Source organism: Mustela nivalis (genome assembly GCF_964662115.1).
Source record: "Mustela nivalis genome assembly, chromosome: 20".
NCBI classification, from domain to species: domain Eukaryota; kingdom Metazoa; phylum Chordata; class Mammalia; order Carnivora; family Mustelidae; genus Mustela; species Mustela nivalis.
This window is the reverse complement of record NC_139039.1, coordinates 3,128,935-3,147,015: the sequence shown is the minus strand read 5'-3', so window position 1 is coordinate 3,147,015 and position 18,081 is coordinate 3,128,935. Positions and strand designations below refer to the sequence as shown.

The window sequence follows — 18,081 nt, the reverse complement described above, 5'->3', positions numbered from 1 at the left end:
AAGCCCTAGGATTTTGTAGTTCTACTTTATATAAAATGTTATTCTACAGACTACCACGAAATTCTATTACAGTTACATGGAAACTACCTGGGTAATTGTGTAACTTTCTGATTATGGCTCTACTTTTTAATTAATAAAATGAGAACAAATCCCTTGTCTGTTTTTGCCTAGTTCACCCAACACTTAATCTCTCACAAAAACAATACTGAAATGTTTCCTGCAGGTGTACTAGAAGGGAATATATATCAAGGCAAACAGTTACTGTTTGGGGATTATCCCTCTTTTTATTTCACATCTGTTGAAAAGAAATCTACAGGCCCCAAATGGTGGCACTTGGGTTGAAGCTCCAAATCAGTAAACCAAGACTTAATACCTAACCTAACTGCAGTTTCAACCCCCCAGAAACTGACCTTCCAGCAGTCAACACGGGAATTTCCTGGTCAGCACTAGGAAGTTTACTGATAGACCCCTTCCGTTCCCTTAGGAGGGTGACCTTCCTAAAACAATGGATTCTTTGCTAATAATTTCCTTTTCTCCACTCCCACTCTACTTTTCCTTCTCCGTAGCCCTTTGGAGCTCCCCTCTACTCGCTAGACAGATGCTACCCAATTCATGAACCGATTAATAAGCCAGTTAGATCTTTAAAATTTACTCAATTTAATTTTTGTTATTTAACACACTCAATTCAGTCCTCAAAATTCTAGCCTGCATTTCAGGAATACATTTTCCCATTCTGTTGACATTGGGGTTCCTTATTATAAATGTGAACCCAACTCCCTTCAGGGCTTGATGATATAACTGTGTGCAGATAAGAGTCAGGCACCGCCAGCGTGGTTCCGCCACCCCCAGGTACAAGGGCATCTACTCCAGGTGGGGTGCAGACTTCACCCTGCCTACTCACAGAGCTTTAGCACTCCTCTCCAAGGCACCATGATCTAAGACTACTTTACTAATACACTAATTTACACTATTTACAAAAAGCACAAGCCACATATAACCCAAAACTTTGGTTGCTCTACAAGTAGCACCTGGAGAAAAATAAGGGTCCAAAAAACCCAATTCTTTTCTATTCTTTCAAAGAAGTGGTCCTCATCTTAGTATCTTGCTTTGGAATCTCTCCTTATAGAGGCAAACAACCAAAATGCAGATTTAGACAACTGCTGGTTTCTGAGCAGAGCGCAAGCTTAACTTTTGGTTCGGAAGGGATGTATGGAAGAAGGAAAACCCAAGTGGAAGTCCTTCATCATGTCTGAAAATAGTTTCACAGGGTGCTCCTTCACTGCTGTCTACTGATGGGAACACAAAGTTATGAGTTAGAATAGCACTTAAAAATATAACTGAATACCACCATGGTGTCAAGGTCAAGGTTACAATAAAAATTTACAGTTTAGTAGCTTTTTTTTTTAAAAAATCATTCTGTTATAGTAAAATGACAGATTTAAAAACATACCAGAGCCTTGGGACAGTGCATGCAAATCCGTGCATGTGCACAAAGTAGGGGCAGAGACGTGTCATCTCTAACTCTCGTTCTTTAAGGATATGAAGAGTAGGACTCTTGTTCAAGGCGTTTTAATCTATGAGCCTCAAGCCTCAAGGTTTTTTGTTTGTTTGTTTGTTTTGTTTTTTTAAGAATGCTTTGAATCCTGGATGTTTGTGTTCTAATTTTTTTAGTCTTCTGTTTTGCAGTACGGTTCACTCTGAAGGCCATTTGTACAAAAATAACAAGTAATTCTCTGGAGATAAAATCTACAAGTGGACAGATCTAGTTTTATTCAAGGTCCCCTCTGGGGCAAGGACAATCAGTTTACTGATTAATGAGTTCCCAGCCTACAGATTACATATAAACAGAGAAACACAAAGGGGCTTAGCTTTGAATTAGCATGCTCTGCTTGCCCCCCCCCCCCCCCCCCCCCCGCACACTGAGAACCATTCTGTTCTCCCCCCAATTCTCTGACACAAGAGTGGGGAAAACACTGACAGCATCCAGAGGACTGTCTACACCCAGGTCCCTAAGATCTCCACTTAGCTGTGGGAGATATCCAAACATCCAAACTCCCCAGGAGGGGATGCTTCACACAGGGCATCATCTGTCATTTTCTCTGGCTCCTATTAACTCCGCCTTGCACATGCCTTTGCCTGGGAATGGCATCTGCTTCCCGACCTGCAGGTCTCAGAACCTGGCTGGGTGACAGCTAAATCCTGGTATTTACTATCACCTCTGGTTCAGTAACGGCACCCAGGATAACTAAGTGTTCAACCGTGATCCACTGAGAACCACAACATTCTCACTGAATGTTAAGCTGAGCATCATTTCTGTTCTCCATGTACTATCATCACTGCCAAAAACAAGGACAGGGTCGGTATTTTGCAAAGGGCAATAGCTTTTCAGGATAAGAACCATACTCTCAGCTCTAATCCAGGCATCGCTTCAGCCTCCTACTCAGACTGCACAAACCATGGAGCCTACGCCCCCCCCCCCACCCCCAGCTCTTCATCTGAACAGTGAAAAGGACCAAGGTTGGGCTCACGATAAAGACAGCATCTTATAACTGAAGAACTTCAGGGAATAATTCTTATGGTTTCTATCAGATGATGCAGGGCAAGCACCCTCATGTTTATAAAATTTCTCAGCTTCCTTTGTAAAGAAACAGAGTTGCTAATTTAATCCCTATATTATAGAAGGAATTGATTCCTTATAGGATACTGCCTGGAGTCACAGAGCTGCCTGGGAGGACTGAAGCCTCCATTCCCAGACAAGAGGTCCTGCCCTGTGTCAATGGTACGGTTTTACAGTATCTGGTACTTAATCGGGGAGTCTTACCTTTGGCTATCTATTTGTTAAAATGAAAATTTTAAATCACCGTAAGTATATTCTTTAAAAATTTTTTTCATACAGATTATCTTTGTGAAGAAAATTGTTCTGAGACTGGATCCCAAGTTTTCTAAACCCTGAAGTGGGGATCCAACAACTCTTCTCAAAACTCCTCGATTTATGGCTCTAAGGGTGAAATAGAAATTCTTCAACCTTGGACTTGGGGCAAATCTTTCATTATTCTACAACAGATCTCCTTAGATGAATTCATCTGCTAATGAAGATACAAAATAAATCATTATTATATCGGTATAAAATAATCCAAAGGCAAACCTATAGATTGGGCTATTTAGTGTTCTGGTTCTGTTAGGTGTTAGACAGTTTGGTAGTCAGGGCTGGGGTCCCCAACAAGAAGATATGGAGTCAGGACAGCTAACACAAAACACCACTGACATCCCGTTTTGCAACTTAGACAGGACCATACTAGCGTTCTGCTTTGGTCTTTGCAAAAGTGACTTCTGTAAAATATCCTAAAGTAAAAGAATTAACCACAAAACATTTGTCACCATCATGGGCAAAGGGCAGTTAAGACACAAGCCCCCAGATGTCAGCAAAATAGACCACCCACACATGGACATTAACCTAAATACGCAGACAGATACGTGACCAGAGCCCTGATTGGCAGGACTCTGCACACCCTGATTGCTGAAGATCGTTCTGCAAAACAGCCCCCCAAAATCCCTAAACTTAGAAACTCCAAGGGCATCACTCTTGGGCCCCCTCCCTCTCTGGGAGCTTTATACTCTTGCTCAATAAACTGCTTTGTTGCCCACCACTGTTTGGTCTACCTCTTCATTCTTCAAAGAGGCCAAAGTGACCAAAACCTGCAGGCACTAAAGACAGAAAATCCTGCAATAGTTCTGTGGAGGGAAGGGTACAACTCTCTACATTTTTTCTATGTGAGAAGATTAGCTCTTTCCCAGGTGGGCCAAAAGATACAGTTTGGAGTCTGGGGTGAAAGGCTGTGGAAAAAAGCTTGGAATAAGATTAGGAACAGGAAGCCGATTAACTGAGAAAGACAATGTGTACTTTATTTCCAGAAATGAGACTGGGGACACCTCAGTCTTGTACTACTGGCCTTGAACCTCACATCTTTGCCTAAATTCTGCTTGAAGATGAAAGTGCAGACCTCACAGTGAGGCCTATCCATTGAAACTCTACAGAAACTCTCCTTTACAGCTATAGTGAGGTGAAAAATATTCGACTTCAGGTCACGCCTATGGATGCTGTTTTAGCATCATGAATGTTCAGAGCTGGCAAAACGTATGAGCAATCATCCCAGCAAACATCCCATTTCAACAACTGACTGACAGCCAACAATCTGAATAACTGTGAACAGGATTCTTTCCAAAGCTTGCAGGTAAGAACCCTCCTCAGCCTGAACCTTGATTTCTGCCTCCTGAGACCTCAAACAGAGGACCCAGCCACCCCTTGTCAGAATTCTGACCAAAGGAGCTGTCATTATTTGGTCCATTTGGTTTACAATAACTTGCTGTGGCGACAATAGAAAACATACACGAGACAAGGCCAGCTCTTTGGGTCATGTGGCTTCTCAGCTCCTCAAATGTGCCCCCTCCAGGTCCCAACCAAAGTACTTTCTCCAGTCAGGCTGCTCTCTGCCCTGCACCCCCACACATGACGCTTTCCTTTTTCTCACAGACATTCTGCGGTTCCCTCTGGCCTTGGGTCTTCCCCTGTTCCTTTCTTCCACAAAACCGGGTGAATCCTGGCCACCCTCCAGCTGGAACTCCTACCTTAGTACTAAGTGCCTCTCATCTTCTAACTCCTGATGGGTGAAGACCTTGTCTGGTGGCTCCGTTGTGGCTCCATACCACCTCTCACTACACGTATCGGGACCCTGAGGAATACCTGCTCAGAGAAGCACTGATTCAGTCCATCCTGCCAAGCCGTGCAAGATCTTCACACCTGCAGCCTGTGCGCAGGACATGCTCATATAGAGGAGGCAAGGCTTCAAGCATTTCTAGCTCAAACAACCCCTTGGATTTGTACTAGACTTTGGCTTTTCAAGCATTCCCAAATGTATTATCTCATGTAATTAAAATAAAAAAACACCATGAGATAAACAAGGTGGGTATTTTTTAATTCCCCGTTTTTATAGTTGAAAAACAAGAGGCTCCAAAAGGTTCATGGATTTGCCTAGCTAGGCGGACACACCGCTCTGAAGATCTGGGGGAGATCTGGGAGAGAAACAGCATGGCAGAGCCGTGAGCTCTGGGAGGCACCACTGCTGTGAATCAGACTGTCGCCAGGTTTCCGAGCAGTTTGATGTAACCGTGTCTGTTTCTCCACTGCTTCCCCAGTCCTTCTTCTTCCTCTCTCCCCCTGTTTTCTTACAGGAAAAGTTCTTCTGTTTAATTTTAAAGCATTCCTGCTTTAGGGAAAAAATCCCCAAACTCTCATTCCAACAGTAGGATCATTCAGATACTGATGTGAATACCTTCCCTGGGGCACAGTGAGATGGCCAGAGTGCTGGCCCTGAATTAGAGGACCAGGTTTATGGCCCCAGCTCTGCCTCTGATCAGGCTTTGCAAAAACCACTGCCCTTGAGTAGTCCACTCAGAGAGCAAGAGCCTGTTTCACACCTGTTTGTTGTGAGGATGAAGTGAAATGGTAAATCGGTCTTTTGATAGACCACAGGGCTACAGACATTTTAAATGTCAAATTCCTCACCTCAACCACGATCACCCCAATTATTAGCACTAAGGCCAATCTCCCTGCTTCACCAAAGAATCTCCTAGGCTCCTGGCTACGTTCTTAGGGTGTACTGATCTCTGATCTCTTCCAGTGAAGCTGGCTGCGGCATTCATTCAGGCTGATTTCATTTTATTCAAAATACTACCGGTAAACAGGGAGGACAGTGAAAGAGTCAGTGTTGAATTTACCCGAGTCCTACACAGACCCAGTGGGGTTCCTCACTACATTGGCCTTGACCCTTTCATAAGATAATCAGAGCAGAACCGAGAACCGCTGGCTGACACAGATGCAGAAATACAGTCTGCGCTGATGCTTCACTGCGAATGCAAGGGGTCACTGTTCACCGGAAGAATGACTTCCCATAACTACATGACTCTGCACAAGAGCTTCTCCAGGGCTGAATGCACATCAACACTTGGGTTGAATTTAACGTTCCCCTACTACCCACAGCCCTTCAGAGAACTGAGGACCCGTAAGGGGTGCTTTCGGGTCTGGAGTTCTCTGATGATGATCTATCATGTGAAACTTATTACAAATCTAGCAAGGCCATTCTACTTTAGTAAATCTATAGTGGGTTTCCCGTGAATATCGTTCATGATCCTGGAAGACTGACTGCTCTTAAACCTGCCCATGGGTATTCAGATAAGCTTCATGATCACTAACTTCAATAAAAACTGCTTAACAATTTTTCTTTTTATAATAAATTTTAGGCCATGTGCAGACAATGAACGTTTAAAGAAAAGACTTCCTTCTAGATATTATACTTTTATACTTCTATTATATAATATATATGTTATATATATTATACTTATACTTATTATACTTATATTATACTTAAAATAGATTACGGATGAAATGTGGACCTCTTTACTGTGCAAGCCTGAATCGCAATTTGGAAACATAATCGGATGACTTCCAAAGCTCTAGTCTTGGTTTCTCACCAGAGTTCTCGTCTGAAGGTACAGATAGGGGGAATATGATGAATTCTATTTTAAATACCCCAGGGCTATGATGAGAATGAAAGTAGATAAACAAAAAGGAGAGCTTTCTAACTGATTTTTGGGCAAACCACTTATCTCTTTGAGCATTAGTTTGCATCTGTATAAAAGAAATACTTGCATTTTCCATTTCACAGGAATATTATGAAATGAAATAACTATATGAGAAAAAATTTTGCAAACTCTAAGTCAGCTTATATATAATTTATTATCATATGTAAAATAAACTTATATCTACCACCTAAAGTGGCATGCAGAATCCTTGGTATCTCTAAACTAGACTCTGCTCCTTTATTTTATTTATTTATTTTTTAAAGATTTTATTTATTTGACAGAGAGAAATCACAAGTAGACGGAGAGGCAGGCAGAGAGAGAGAGGGAAGCCGGCTCCCCGCTGAGCAGAGAGCCCAATGCGGGACTCGATCCCAGGACCCTGAGATCATGACCTGAGCCGAAGGCAGCAGTTTAGCCCACTGAGCCACCCAGGCGCCCCAGACTCTGCTCCTTTAAAACCAGCTTCTCCCCTAGAGGTTCCTGTCCATGCTCATAGCATCCACATCATCCCAGGCATCTCAGCTTAGAAACTTGGGTTGTGCTAGGAAGCTTGCCCCTCCACCCACTCTGATCTATGAATAATCAGCTCAAATTTAAAAATTTCAAAAAATAAATCTGACCAGGTCAAACCTTTGTTCAAAAATCTTTGGCAATAACCAGTTGTTCTTGAAAAAAGAGGCCAAAACACAAAGTTGTCCCCAAGACCCTGTCCTGTCTGGCCTTGCCCACCCTCTCACTCAATCCTATGCTCTCCTCTGTCCCTTCTGCATTATAGCCACACAGGCTACTTTGGGCTCTCCAAAGCCCCCTGTTCTTCTAGCTACACAGCCTTTGTCCATGCTGTCCCTTTGTTGGAACCACCGGCCCTAGTCATTCTCTGTCATCATCTCCAGCTCCATGTCCTCTGCATAGCCACCCTGCACTTCCTGCCATCCCTCAAATTCTAGTGTAATAGGGGTGCACAGAAACATATCCTTTTCTTGAGATCACTCATTATCTTTTGAAATGACAGGTTATATGAAGTCTCTCTCTGCTTTCTAAACTGTAAAGTTCATTCAGCAGTTCTTTCCTTCAATTTATTCTAAGGTTCAGCAGTGATTCTGTCCTTACTGCTCCCTATAATCTCAATGCCTAGCACATAAAGGGTACTTCTTAAATGAATGAGTAAATCGGCCAATCTTGAGATCTTCTCTTCTCACTGTGTGTTTGTGTGTGTGTGTGTGTATTATATGTATGTGTATATAAAATATAGTTCCTATAATATTTATGATATAGTAGAACAATAATAACCATGGTATTTAACTTCTATTTTAATCTCTGTCCTGCTTTTGGAAAAAAACTTTTTTCTATGAAACTACTGTAATTCAGGCACAAAGATATGCATGCATACATAATGCTTTGAGGAAGGGTTTTTTTTGTTCTTGCTGTTGTTATTCTTCATTTTAGGGGTGCTAGAAAAGGAGTCTGCTATTTGGAGGGAGTGTGGTATTAAATGTGGAATACAAAGCAGCCCTGGGAGGGACTGAATGCTTTACTGCACATGTGGGGAAAGGACCCAGGTCTGACCCTGGTATATTAACCAAATTTTAGAATTTTGTACCTGTAGATATTTTGAGCCTTATATTTGCAGCTCTTTATAAAGCTTCTTTGCATTCCTCATATTAATAAGACAATCAAATGCAATAGTTAAGGAATGACCCAGGGGTCCTACAGATCCTTGTTTCTGTTTAAATCCTGAGTCAGTCTTTTGTCAGCTCTAAGTCCTTGGGCAGATCAAATACCCGTATCGAACCCCAGTTTCCTTACCTGTAAAATGGACAAATACAGAAATAGTCCCTAGGTCATAAAGTCATTGTAAGAATGATAAGAGACATTCAGCAGTGTGCTTTGCCCCATCACAACCCCATCAAGCAAGCAGGATAGATAACCACAGCCCCGTGCAGCTGCCTCAAATAGGTCAAGAACACACGCAACTAATGTCACAAAGCTGGGGACCTGAGCCAAAGTCAAACAATTGCAAATCCTCTGTTAATTCTCAGTTTAATTAAATTCCTGGCAGAAGAAGGTACTTCATAATACAGTTTTATTGTCCTTCCAAACTATAATCTAAGCAGCAAATGATGTCTGAGCTCCTTAAACCAACTGAAACATGAGAGAGTGCATACCAATTCTGATTATAAAATTCTATCATGCTGAGGAAATCATGGTCCCCGCAGGCACAGGCAGAATCTATGAAGCCAGAGAGGCATGGAGGTGTAGTCCTCAACAAAACAGGGAAGACTCCACAGAACGTAATCTACTTCACAGATACGCCAGAGTCCTAGGACTGGGGTCAGCGGCAGCCTCGGTGCCAAAGCAGGCTCTGTCTTGGTAAGTAAGGTTTACCGCACCGGAGCCTGTTCATTTGAGTACAGTTGTGACAGTGTGTGGTCCACGAAGCCTCAAGTATTTACCCTCAGGCCCCTCACAAAAACAGTTATCAACCTCTGTTATGGAAGACATATAACAGGGGGAAATAAACCCTGAAAATATCTTAAAATGCACAACTCTGTTCCTAGTTCTTCACACCTTTGGTCCCATGAAAAAGGAGTGTTTTACCCTTCCTTGTGAAGCAGCAGGTGACCCAAATTCCCCAAATGAAATGAACATCAGTGCCTTCAAGTTCAGATGGATTTTTCCCAGAAAAGTTTGTGATCCTGATGTTTGACTACATTCGTCTCATTGTTCCCAATTCTTTAATTTCCCTAGCTATTAAATTCTGCGTATTTATACATATGAAAGACTCACTGGAATTTTCTCTTCTTCAAGGAGTGGTGCTGGTCTAGAGCCCTTCCCCAGTTTTTCCTCTTCTGTTGCTGCTTTCTTGCAGATATTCTGAGTCTCCTGGGTATCTGGTGCTTGCAGATCATAATATTGTGATTTCATTTTCAAGTTATTGGCGAATTCTTTGGACTGGGTTTTTCTGAAGAGAAACAAATGTGGAATTATCAAAAACATTCTCCAACATGGATAGCTTTTCCAAAGCAGATGCCTACATTCAAATCATGTGAAAAACAGTAACAGATACCATTTACCGAGTTCTTACAATATGCTAAGCCCTGTGTGAGTATTTAAAGACATTAGCTTAGGGGCACCTGGGTGGCTCAGTTGGCTAAGCATCTGTCTCTTGGTTTCGACTCCTCTTGTGAGACTGAGCCCAGCGCCGGGCTCTGTGCTCAGTGCAGAGTCTGCTTATCCCTCTGCTTGGGCACACTCTCTTGTTCTCGCTCTCAAATTAATAACATCTTAAAAAAAGAAAAGACATTAACTTATTCCTCATCACAACCCCATAAGAAGGGCTTGTTATCCTTGCTTACTTGCAAGAGGCTCAAAATAGTTATATTATTTATCCAAGGCCACACTGTGGTGCAGCTAGGATTTGAACCCGTGTCTGCCCGACTCCCGTCCAGAAGCTAACCTGCTGGGGCATGCTGCCTTCCTAGGATGCGCCGCACACACTTCCTTTACCTCTGTACGCCCGTTTATGGTTTGAGTTACCGGAGGGGGTCACAGAAGCATCAGCGGCCCTCGGCACCTGAACCCAGGTCTGCTTCTATCTCAGCTGCTCAGAGAGGGCTGTCCCTTTTCCCGGGGTGACAGCCTTCACAGAAGTCACCCTGGGCCCCCAACAGAGGGGATCCATCACCTGCCTCACTGCGACCAGCCAAATTACCTTCCTATTTTGGCAGGCGATCATGTCACTTCCTTATTCAAACCTCTAGCGTCCACAGATCAAGGTCCAAAGTCCTAAATCTGGCTTTCAAGGCACTTTAGAGCATGGCCCCCTCTCTGCTGTTACTTGCCCATGCATACCTCAAACATTCAGAAGTCATCATCACCCAAAGAACGAGACGTATTCGGAACTAGGGGTCTTGATCATGCCTCTGCCGGCAATTTCCTTCCTGATATTCTGCAGCTGGAAAACTCTACTTATCTTTCAAGGTTGAATTCAGATTTTACTTCTTTTTTGGATTGGAATATTGGGCTCAGTTAATGCTCTGTTTGTGACTTAGCTGTAGCATGTATCACAGTCTATATCAGCAGAAGTTAGTTGTGTACCTGCCTGTTTCTCCTCCTCCTCCTAGAAGCTTCTTGTTCATCTTTGAATTCCCACCATCTAGCGCGGTGGAAGTACCTGGAAGGCCTGCTCACTCAGCGGCCCCCTGTGAGCAATCTTGCTGGAAGGCCTAAAGCTTAAACAGTCATTGCATTTCTCACTTACATTCCTGACGCTCTGCTGTGTCAGCTTCGGCACTTTGGCACGACTCCAGGGAAGCCAGGGATCACACAGGAAACCTCATCCAGACCAAATCAGGTGACAAGTGAGGAAGTGAAACAGCTGATCTGATCGCATTGCGGGAAGGAAGGGAACCCCGAAAGTGTAAAGAAACTTGCCGGAGAGATCTAAAGTGACTTTTGTAACTCTCAGATCCACCCCACTCTCCCACCAGCTACTCTGAAAAAGAGGCATCTTTGCATCATTTTACAATCCGGCCAGCCTCTCACTGGCTTGCAGATGGCATACCTGAGCTCTTCCGCTTCCCGCTCGGCCTTCAGCTGGGCCCTCTCAGCAATAATCTCATTACAGAGCACATCGTAGGGTTTATCAAGATGGTGTTCGCCCATCACCCAGACCCAGACTTCCTTATCGGCTCCCAGTTTCCAGTGAACAGATTTGCCGTTCTCTGTAAGCGAAACAAAATTTGGATTGGACAGTTATCTTCAATCATGGGTTATGATGTTTGCCATCATTAAAGTATTTAGGGTCTTCAAGAAAAAAAAGATTAGATGAGACGAAGCACTTCCAGTCTCCTCAGGAACCAGCAGCAGTCCCAGGGAGCAATGGAGGTGGGAGCAATGTTTGTTTTAAAATATAAATATGAGGGCGCCTGGGTGGCTGAGCGTCTACCTTCAGCTCTAGTCATGATTCCAGGGTCCTGGGATTGAGCCCCTTGTTGGGTTCCCTGTTCAGCGGGGAGTCTGCTTCTCTCTCTCCCTCTCTCTCTACCCCTCTCCCCGACCGTGCATTCTCTCTCTCTCTCGCTCATGCTCTCTCTCTCTCAAGTAAATAAAATCTTTAAAAAATATGAATATGGTTTTTGAATGTGTCCATTTTATAAAGTAGGAGAGATGGGGAGAAAGCATGCAGTTTATGCTAACATCTGATATCAGAATCTCTAAGGTCTGAGAATCTTCTTGAACCCCAGAAATACACAGCTTCTCCAGGGTTTGGTACTTCCATTTTAGAATCGGACTGGCTTTAGTTTAAACCCTAGTCCTACCACTTACTAGCTGTGTGACTTGGACAAATTAATTTTTCTGAGCCTCAGTTTCCTCATCTGCAAAATGGGAATATGATCGACCACCAACAATGCAGGACTGCCATCGGGAGCAGGCTACACCAGCTCTTTCCCCCAGTGCCTGTCACATAATAGGAGTTCACGAGAGGTTAAGTGCTACCATCACCCTATTTACTTCTAGGGCTCCTCAGAGATTCACACCAACTTGTGAGAAGATAATACTACTGGTAGTGTGATACTTAGTGAAGCTACTTAAATGATCCTTGTTTACAATTGGTCACAGGGTTTGTATTACATTCTAGATCGTGGTCTCCAGAGACAGCCACACAGGTCATACTCCCTGAACCCAACGTTATGTGGAACACACCCAGGAGAAGCCAAGAGGGGCAGTCCCTAAATCTAAAAGCCCCCAGGGCCCAGATCTACCGAGGGCCATTATGGTCCATATTGTGGTCAAGATCCCTGGGCCCTAAAAACCCCAAACTGGCCAGTAGTGTTGAGTGTGGGTAAGAGAGCACCTGATGGAACACATGTGCTTAGAGGTTAGAAATCCACACTGGGATTGTGTCTTGTCTTTGTACATTAAGTAGAAGGTTTCCAATTAAAGCATCTTCTGTCCAGTGAATTGTTAACCTACTTTCTACTGTCGCCCCAGGATACATTAAAAAAGAAGGCTGCTCAAACCCAGATATGTTCTTTGGTCTGGCACTTTCCACCCTTCTTGGGGCAATGAAGACTTTGTACAGCATGAAAAAATTCTAACTAGGATACTGGGGCAGCGGGAAGAGGGGGACAGAATCTTCACTCTTAGAGGAGTCAAATGTATCATCCAGAAAGCAGCTGACCTCGCACTGTTTTCCCAAACAGAGAAACAGTGAATGTGGCACCAGGTATGAAGAGAAGATGAATCCCAAGCGTGCCCTAGTGGGGATGGGCCCTGGCCAGCTCTGGCTCGCGTGAGGAGATGCCAAATGGCTCATTAACTGTAGAAAGCTGTCAAATCTCATCAAACTCTCTTTATTACACTCGCTCAGGGCAACTAATAGTATTTTTTACTATGTCCATCTCTCAACCTTCACCTAAGTAACTCTCTACCAATATTTTTGATAGCAGGAGACAGTCGCCCTGACAGGAGAGTGGCAGAGGGCCAGGGAGGTGGAGAGGGAGGACCCGGGAGCCTGCAGCATTGCTCAGTGTGGCAGGACACATTCTCTGCGGAGCCCAGCGGGCTGCAGGCCGGGGTGTCACTCTTAGTGGAAGAAGGTGCTGCCTTGAAGGGTGAGGTGGGGAGAGACCCCAGAATCACCTGTGAACAGAGGAGGGGGCTACGAGTAGAAAAGACTGCCAAACAAGAGCCTTGACATTTTAGAAGCAAGGGAGTGGTGAGAATATGGTGGAGGTAAAGAAGCCATGGTTTGGAGGCAAGAAAAAAAGACAAGTGTCACATTCAGCCAGATGCCGAAAGAAGGGTTCTTGACAGAATGGCACTGACAATAACGTCTGTGCCGAGCGCTTCTCACCTTCAGGAGCTCTTCAGTGCACCTGAGAGCAAAGAGGTTAGAGAGCCTTCAGGGGTTCCCCCACAATGCCCTAAAACCTTAGCGGAGGCTGCTGGAGAAGTTATTCTAGTAAATGAGTGTTAGCTCCGACACCCTCAATTTTACACCAAGATGGTGGAAGACTATTCAGGCCTGTTTAGTTCATGCCACAAAAATGTACTGAGTTTCTAACTCTGAGCACGATGCGGATGAGCTAAATGCTGCAGGTGCTACGGAGATCAAACAGATGTGGCCATTTTCCTGCAAGTCACCTAGCATCTTCGAGAGAAAGAGCAAGGCATTAGGCTGCTTATTTGATGAATTTTATTGCATATCTACTATGTGTGAGGCACTGAGGTAGACGTGCATAAGCACTTATGAACAAGACAGACCAGTTCCTGCCCTCGGGGAACTTATATCCTAGCTGGAGATAGGAATCGAACACATAATTAATTATAAAAGTAATACAACTTAGGGAAGGGGGTGTGAGAGGGTGCTAAGGGAATGCGTAAGAACTAATCAATTTGAAGGACCAGGGGAACATACACCAAAACCACAACAGATTTTAAGATCAGTGAGGATTTGCAGGATGGAGAAATTGTTTTGGAAGCACACAGAAGAAAAAAGAAGTTCTTTGTATTGAGTTTTGGAACGTGTAAGTTTGGTGACCCGCACAAAGATGGTGTGATCGAAGATCAGAGAAGGAAATCAGGGAAGGGCTGTAGGGAATCAGGGTCTCAGTGAGAGCTGAAGAGAGCTTTGGATGTCGTCTGGCTGTGCACTGAGGATCATGCAGGGGGCGGAGGGCACAGGGCACGAGGCACAATTCCCAGACACCTGGCTAAATGATTTAAACTTAGGTCCTGCACTGCATAAAGCCAAAAAGTGGTGTTAAAATCCCAGGGTTTCTACCAACTCTTTATGTGACCATGTATAGGATACCTTACCTCTCTGAGCCTGAGCTCCCTCTCTGATAAAACAGAGGTAGTGAGTCGGACCTCACAAGCCTTTCATGTGATAAATGCTCAAAAATATTAGTTCCATGTTTCTTGATTAAATGACCAGTGAAGAGTCCATGACTGTTGCTGTGCAGATGGTGCCAGGGTCAGAAAAGGGATTTAGGAAGTGCTCAGCCACATCCGCATGTGGGGTGGGTCAGGGAAGTAGGAGAGGCTGTCCAGTGGCTGAGCGAGGACAGAACTGGGGATACGTGCGGGTGAAAGACCAGGAGTGAGGTACCCGGGGCCCGAATGAGGGAAAGGTCGGTTAGATGCAGGTGGCTGGAAAGGAAGGACTCCAAGATGATGCCAATAGTAATAATAAGCAGAAACAGTAATATCAAGAAAATAAATTTGTTTGAGCTGTTTTGGAAATGAAGAATAAATTTTTAATTTCACTAACAATCTACATGGAGAGCTTCCATAGATACCAGAACTACGTTCGGCACTGGAGTTCAGAAATGTTGTCGAGACGGACAGTGTGAATATGGGAATTCCTTTAGAGTTGCCATTGTTGAAGTCACTGGTGTAGAAAAATTGCAAAGGGAATGAAGCCTGGTGAGAATCTTGGAAAAGCATGTGCTCCATTTGGGAGGCAAAAGGGAAGAGAAAGAACATTCTGATTTAAACAGCAAAAACAAAACAAAACAAAACTTCTGATTCCTAAACATGACTTAACATAGGAGCCTGGGGAGAATGCACTGCCATGCAGCCCAGAGAGAGAGCGCTTCCATGCCCTGGAGACACAGAAAGGGGGATGGGGAGCCTTGTGGTGGGTTCTCAGCAGTCTCTGACTTTGGAGAGTATTTTTAGGGAGACAGGTGGGGGACAGGCTACAAAAGCAGGACAGAAAGGATGGTAAAAGGTGGAGGCTGTAAGTATGTGCTCTGGGGAAGTTTATTAGCAAGGAAGTAAAAAAGGATTCAGTTATTTGTTCAACAAATATTTACTGAGCATCTGCTATGTTCCAGGCACTATATTATAGGCCATTGAGACAGAAAGGGCAGCTTAGGAGTAAGGATGGTTGAAAGATGTCTTTAAATAGAAGAAACAGGGACAAGTTTGACACTTAGGGTTTTGGGAGGGGAGAGCAGAAGGATCCCAGGGAACAGGTCAGGGGAATGATGGCAGGAGGAGTGTGCAAAGAACAGGTAAGGAAGAAAATGTTGACAAGAAGAGAAGAAAAGCTCCTGTCTGCCAAGAGCTGAAAACCGATAGACTTACCCACATTTCTGGCCCCAGCGTCCTTCCTCAAAGTAAACGTATACACTGAAGGGATCCTACTGGGGCAGGCACTGCATCTTATTATAACTTAATGCTATCCACACATTCTGGATTTTTTTTTTTTTTGTCTACTTCACCTTGACATTATATGCACTCTTTAATAAGAGGACAGTGAGAGAGGGACCTTTTCATAGCACTTCCATTTAATTATAAGGTTTGCTCCCATAGTACTTAAATCACGTCTGTGTGCTGCAGCACTCTTCATATTTGCTAGCTTAGGGATTCTTGAGAACTTCTAAAACCTAGTTTTCTAGGACAGTAGAGCAGCCCTGCTTCATACCACACCACAAAGCAGTTCTTAAGCAGGTATGGACTCTCATCCATACCTCGTTCACCATATACAGTCTCTGACGAAGCAACGTTGTGAAATATCACATAAAAATGGGGCGACACTTGGCATGGGAATGGCCAGGCTTATCAGCCTTTCATTAGTTAGTGACACTGCTCACATCATCGTGTCTGACTTCTCCTCACATGGTGGGCCCAGCAGACGTGGGGTGGGAGAGACTAGAAGTGTCCATGTGGATCATCTCAGGTTCAGGTCAGTGCAAACCCCAGGGCTCTCCCCAAACTAAGACTCATTCAGAGGGTCGGAAACTGGTCTCCGCTCCAACTAGATCCAGCTCAGAAGCACAGCCATAGTAACAGGCGAGGAGGAGAAATGGAGAGAGAAGAAATATATACCATGTCCCTACAAAGAGAAGACCAAAAACTGAACAGAAGTCAGAGCATCAACACCAGGGGCCTCCTAACAAATTTACGTATTAAACAAATTGGGAGTATCATCAGGATTGACAGCAGCACCGACCAATACCCAGGTTGCTGAAATATGATATATTTGCCTAAACTCCCAACCTCTCAACTATTTCCTGCCACTCTGGCCTCTCCTCTAGGGACCCCCACCCCCGCATCCAGAAACCAAAAGATCCAGGCTGGTGGGCACCTCTAGGATGCAAGCGATACAGCCATGTCCCTTCTAATTGATGGCCATGCCATGTCTGCCATTAAATATTTAGAGTATCACCCAAGGCCATTACTAACCCCATCTTATAATGAGGAAGCTGAGGTTCAGGGAGGGTATTTAACTTGCCCAAGATCACAGAGTTAGTGAAATAGGAACCAGAATTCAAAGCCAGTCTGTGAAATCGCAAAGCCTGTGTTTAAGACAGCCTCATAATGCATCGTCCAAACGGAAACACTTCTGAGAGCAAAAGGGAAACCCACCACAAGGTACGCCAGGACAATGAATGTAGATAGGGCTCTGACACACAAGCTTGGGCGTGGGGCCTCCATCACGTTTCCTCCTGGCCCTGAAGAGCAGGACAGGCCAGGAGAAGGTGAGACCCAGCCCCAGGTGCTCGCAGAGTCCCACAGGGACTTCCTGAAATTACTTACAACTGTTGCTTTCTCCATCGTTTGCTAGACTTGGTAACCTGGGTTCATAATCTTATAGTCGCGAATATTAAAGTCCATCTTTCAAATTTTAAATAATTGTTATGCTTATATTAGAGACAAAAGGACAGAAAGGAAGCTGGAGAATCTGCATGGTGCCTGGGCTATAGCCCAGGAAAGCAGGTGGTGCTACAGACAAGTGAGAACTTGAGTCAGGAGAGGAGACCAGCTTACAGGGGCTCAGGGAGGTGAACGGGAAGAAGAGATCCATAATTATCCACATGCAGGTGCTCACCAGGGAAGAAGATAAGCCCAGGTAAGCTATCAAGCTCAGACTTAGGGGAGGGCAGGAGACAAGGCCAGAACCAGTGTTTCAGAACAGACCTGGAGTAGATCTGGACCTGGGTTCAAATAACAGTAACCATATAAGTGACTTTCCCAGTTTGTTTCTTTATTTATAAGAAGAAAGGCGACAACACGTACCATCCCAGATTCTTGTGAGGTTTAAATGAAATAGCATAAATATAATGCTTATGTCTGGCACATCCTAACAGACCAGAACCATGGTAAGGGAAAAGCTCTAGGCAAAGGAACAAATGACATAAAATCTATGGGTTTGGTGACTAGCTGTGTGGCTTCCAGGTTTCTGGCTTTAGTGACAAGGGGAAAAAAGCAGTGCCACTGATTATAACAGAGAATGAGAGGCAGGGTCAGGTGTGGGGGTGGTGAGGAGGACGGAGGTGACACTGACGAGCTTATGGGTCATATGAATGGGAACACTCATTAACGGAATGGACACTGAGGCCGAAGCGGGTGAGAGGCCTGGCTTGGCAGTATGGCTTTGAGCATGGCTGGCATATAGGTGGTGTTTGACCCTAAAAAGTAGAAGCA

General features: G+C 44.3%; 1 protein-coding gene across 4 annotated transcripts in view; it reads right to left on the bottom strand.

Annotated features, from left to right (window-relative positions):
* Positions 1–18,081, bottom strand: part of SH2D4A (SH2 domain containing 4A) — a 59,118-nt gene that overhangs the window by 30,506 nt on the left and 10,531 nt on the right. For all 4 annotated transcript variants that reach the window (XM_082715194.1, XM_082715193.1, XM_082715196.1 and 1 more), the window contains exons 3-4: positions 11,204–11,363; positions 9,427–9,601 (exon numbers count right to left, since the gene is read on the bottom strand). In XM_082715194.1, coding sequence (XP_082571320.1) covers positions 9,427–9,601; positions 11,204–11,363 — 335 coding nt within the window. The remainder of the gene's footprint in view (positions 1–9,426; positions 9,602–11,203; positions 11,364–18,081) is intronic.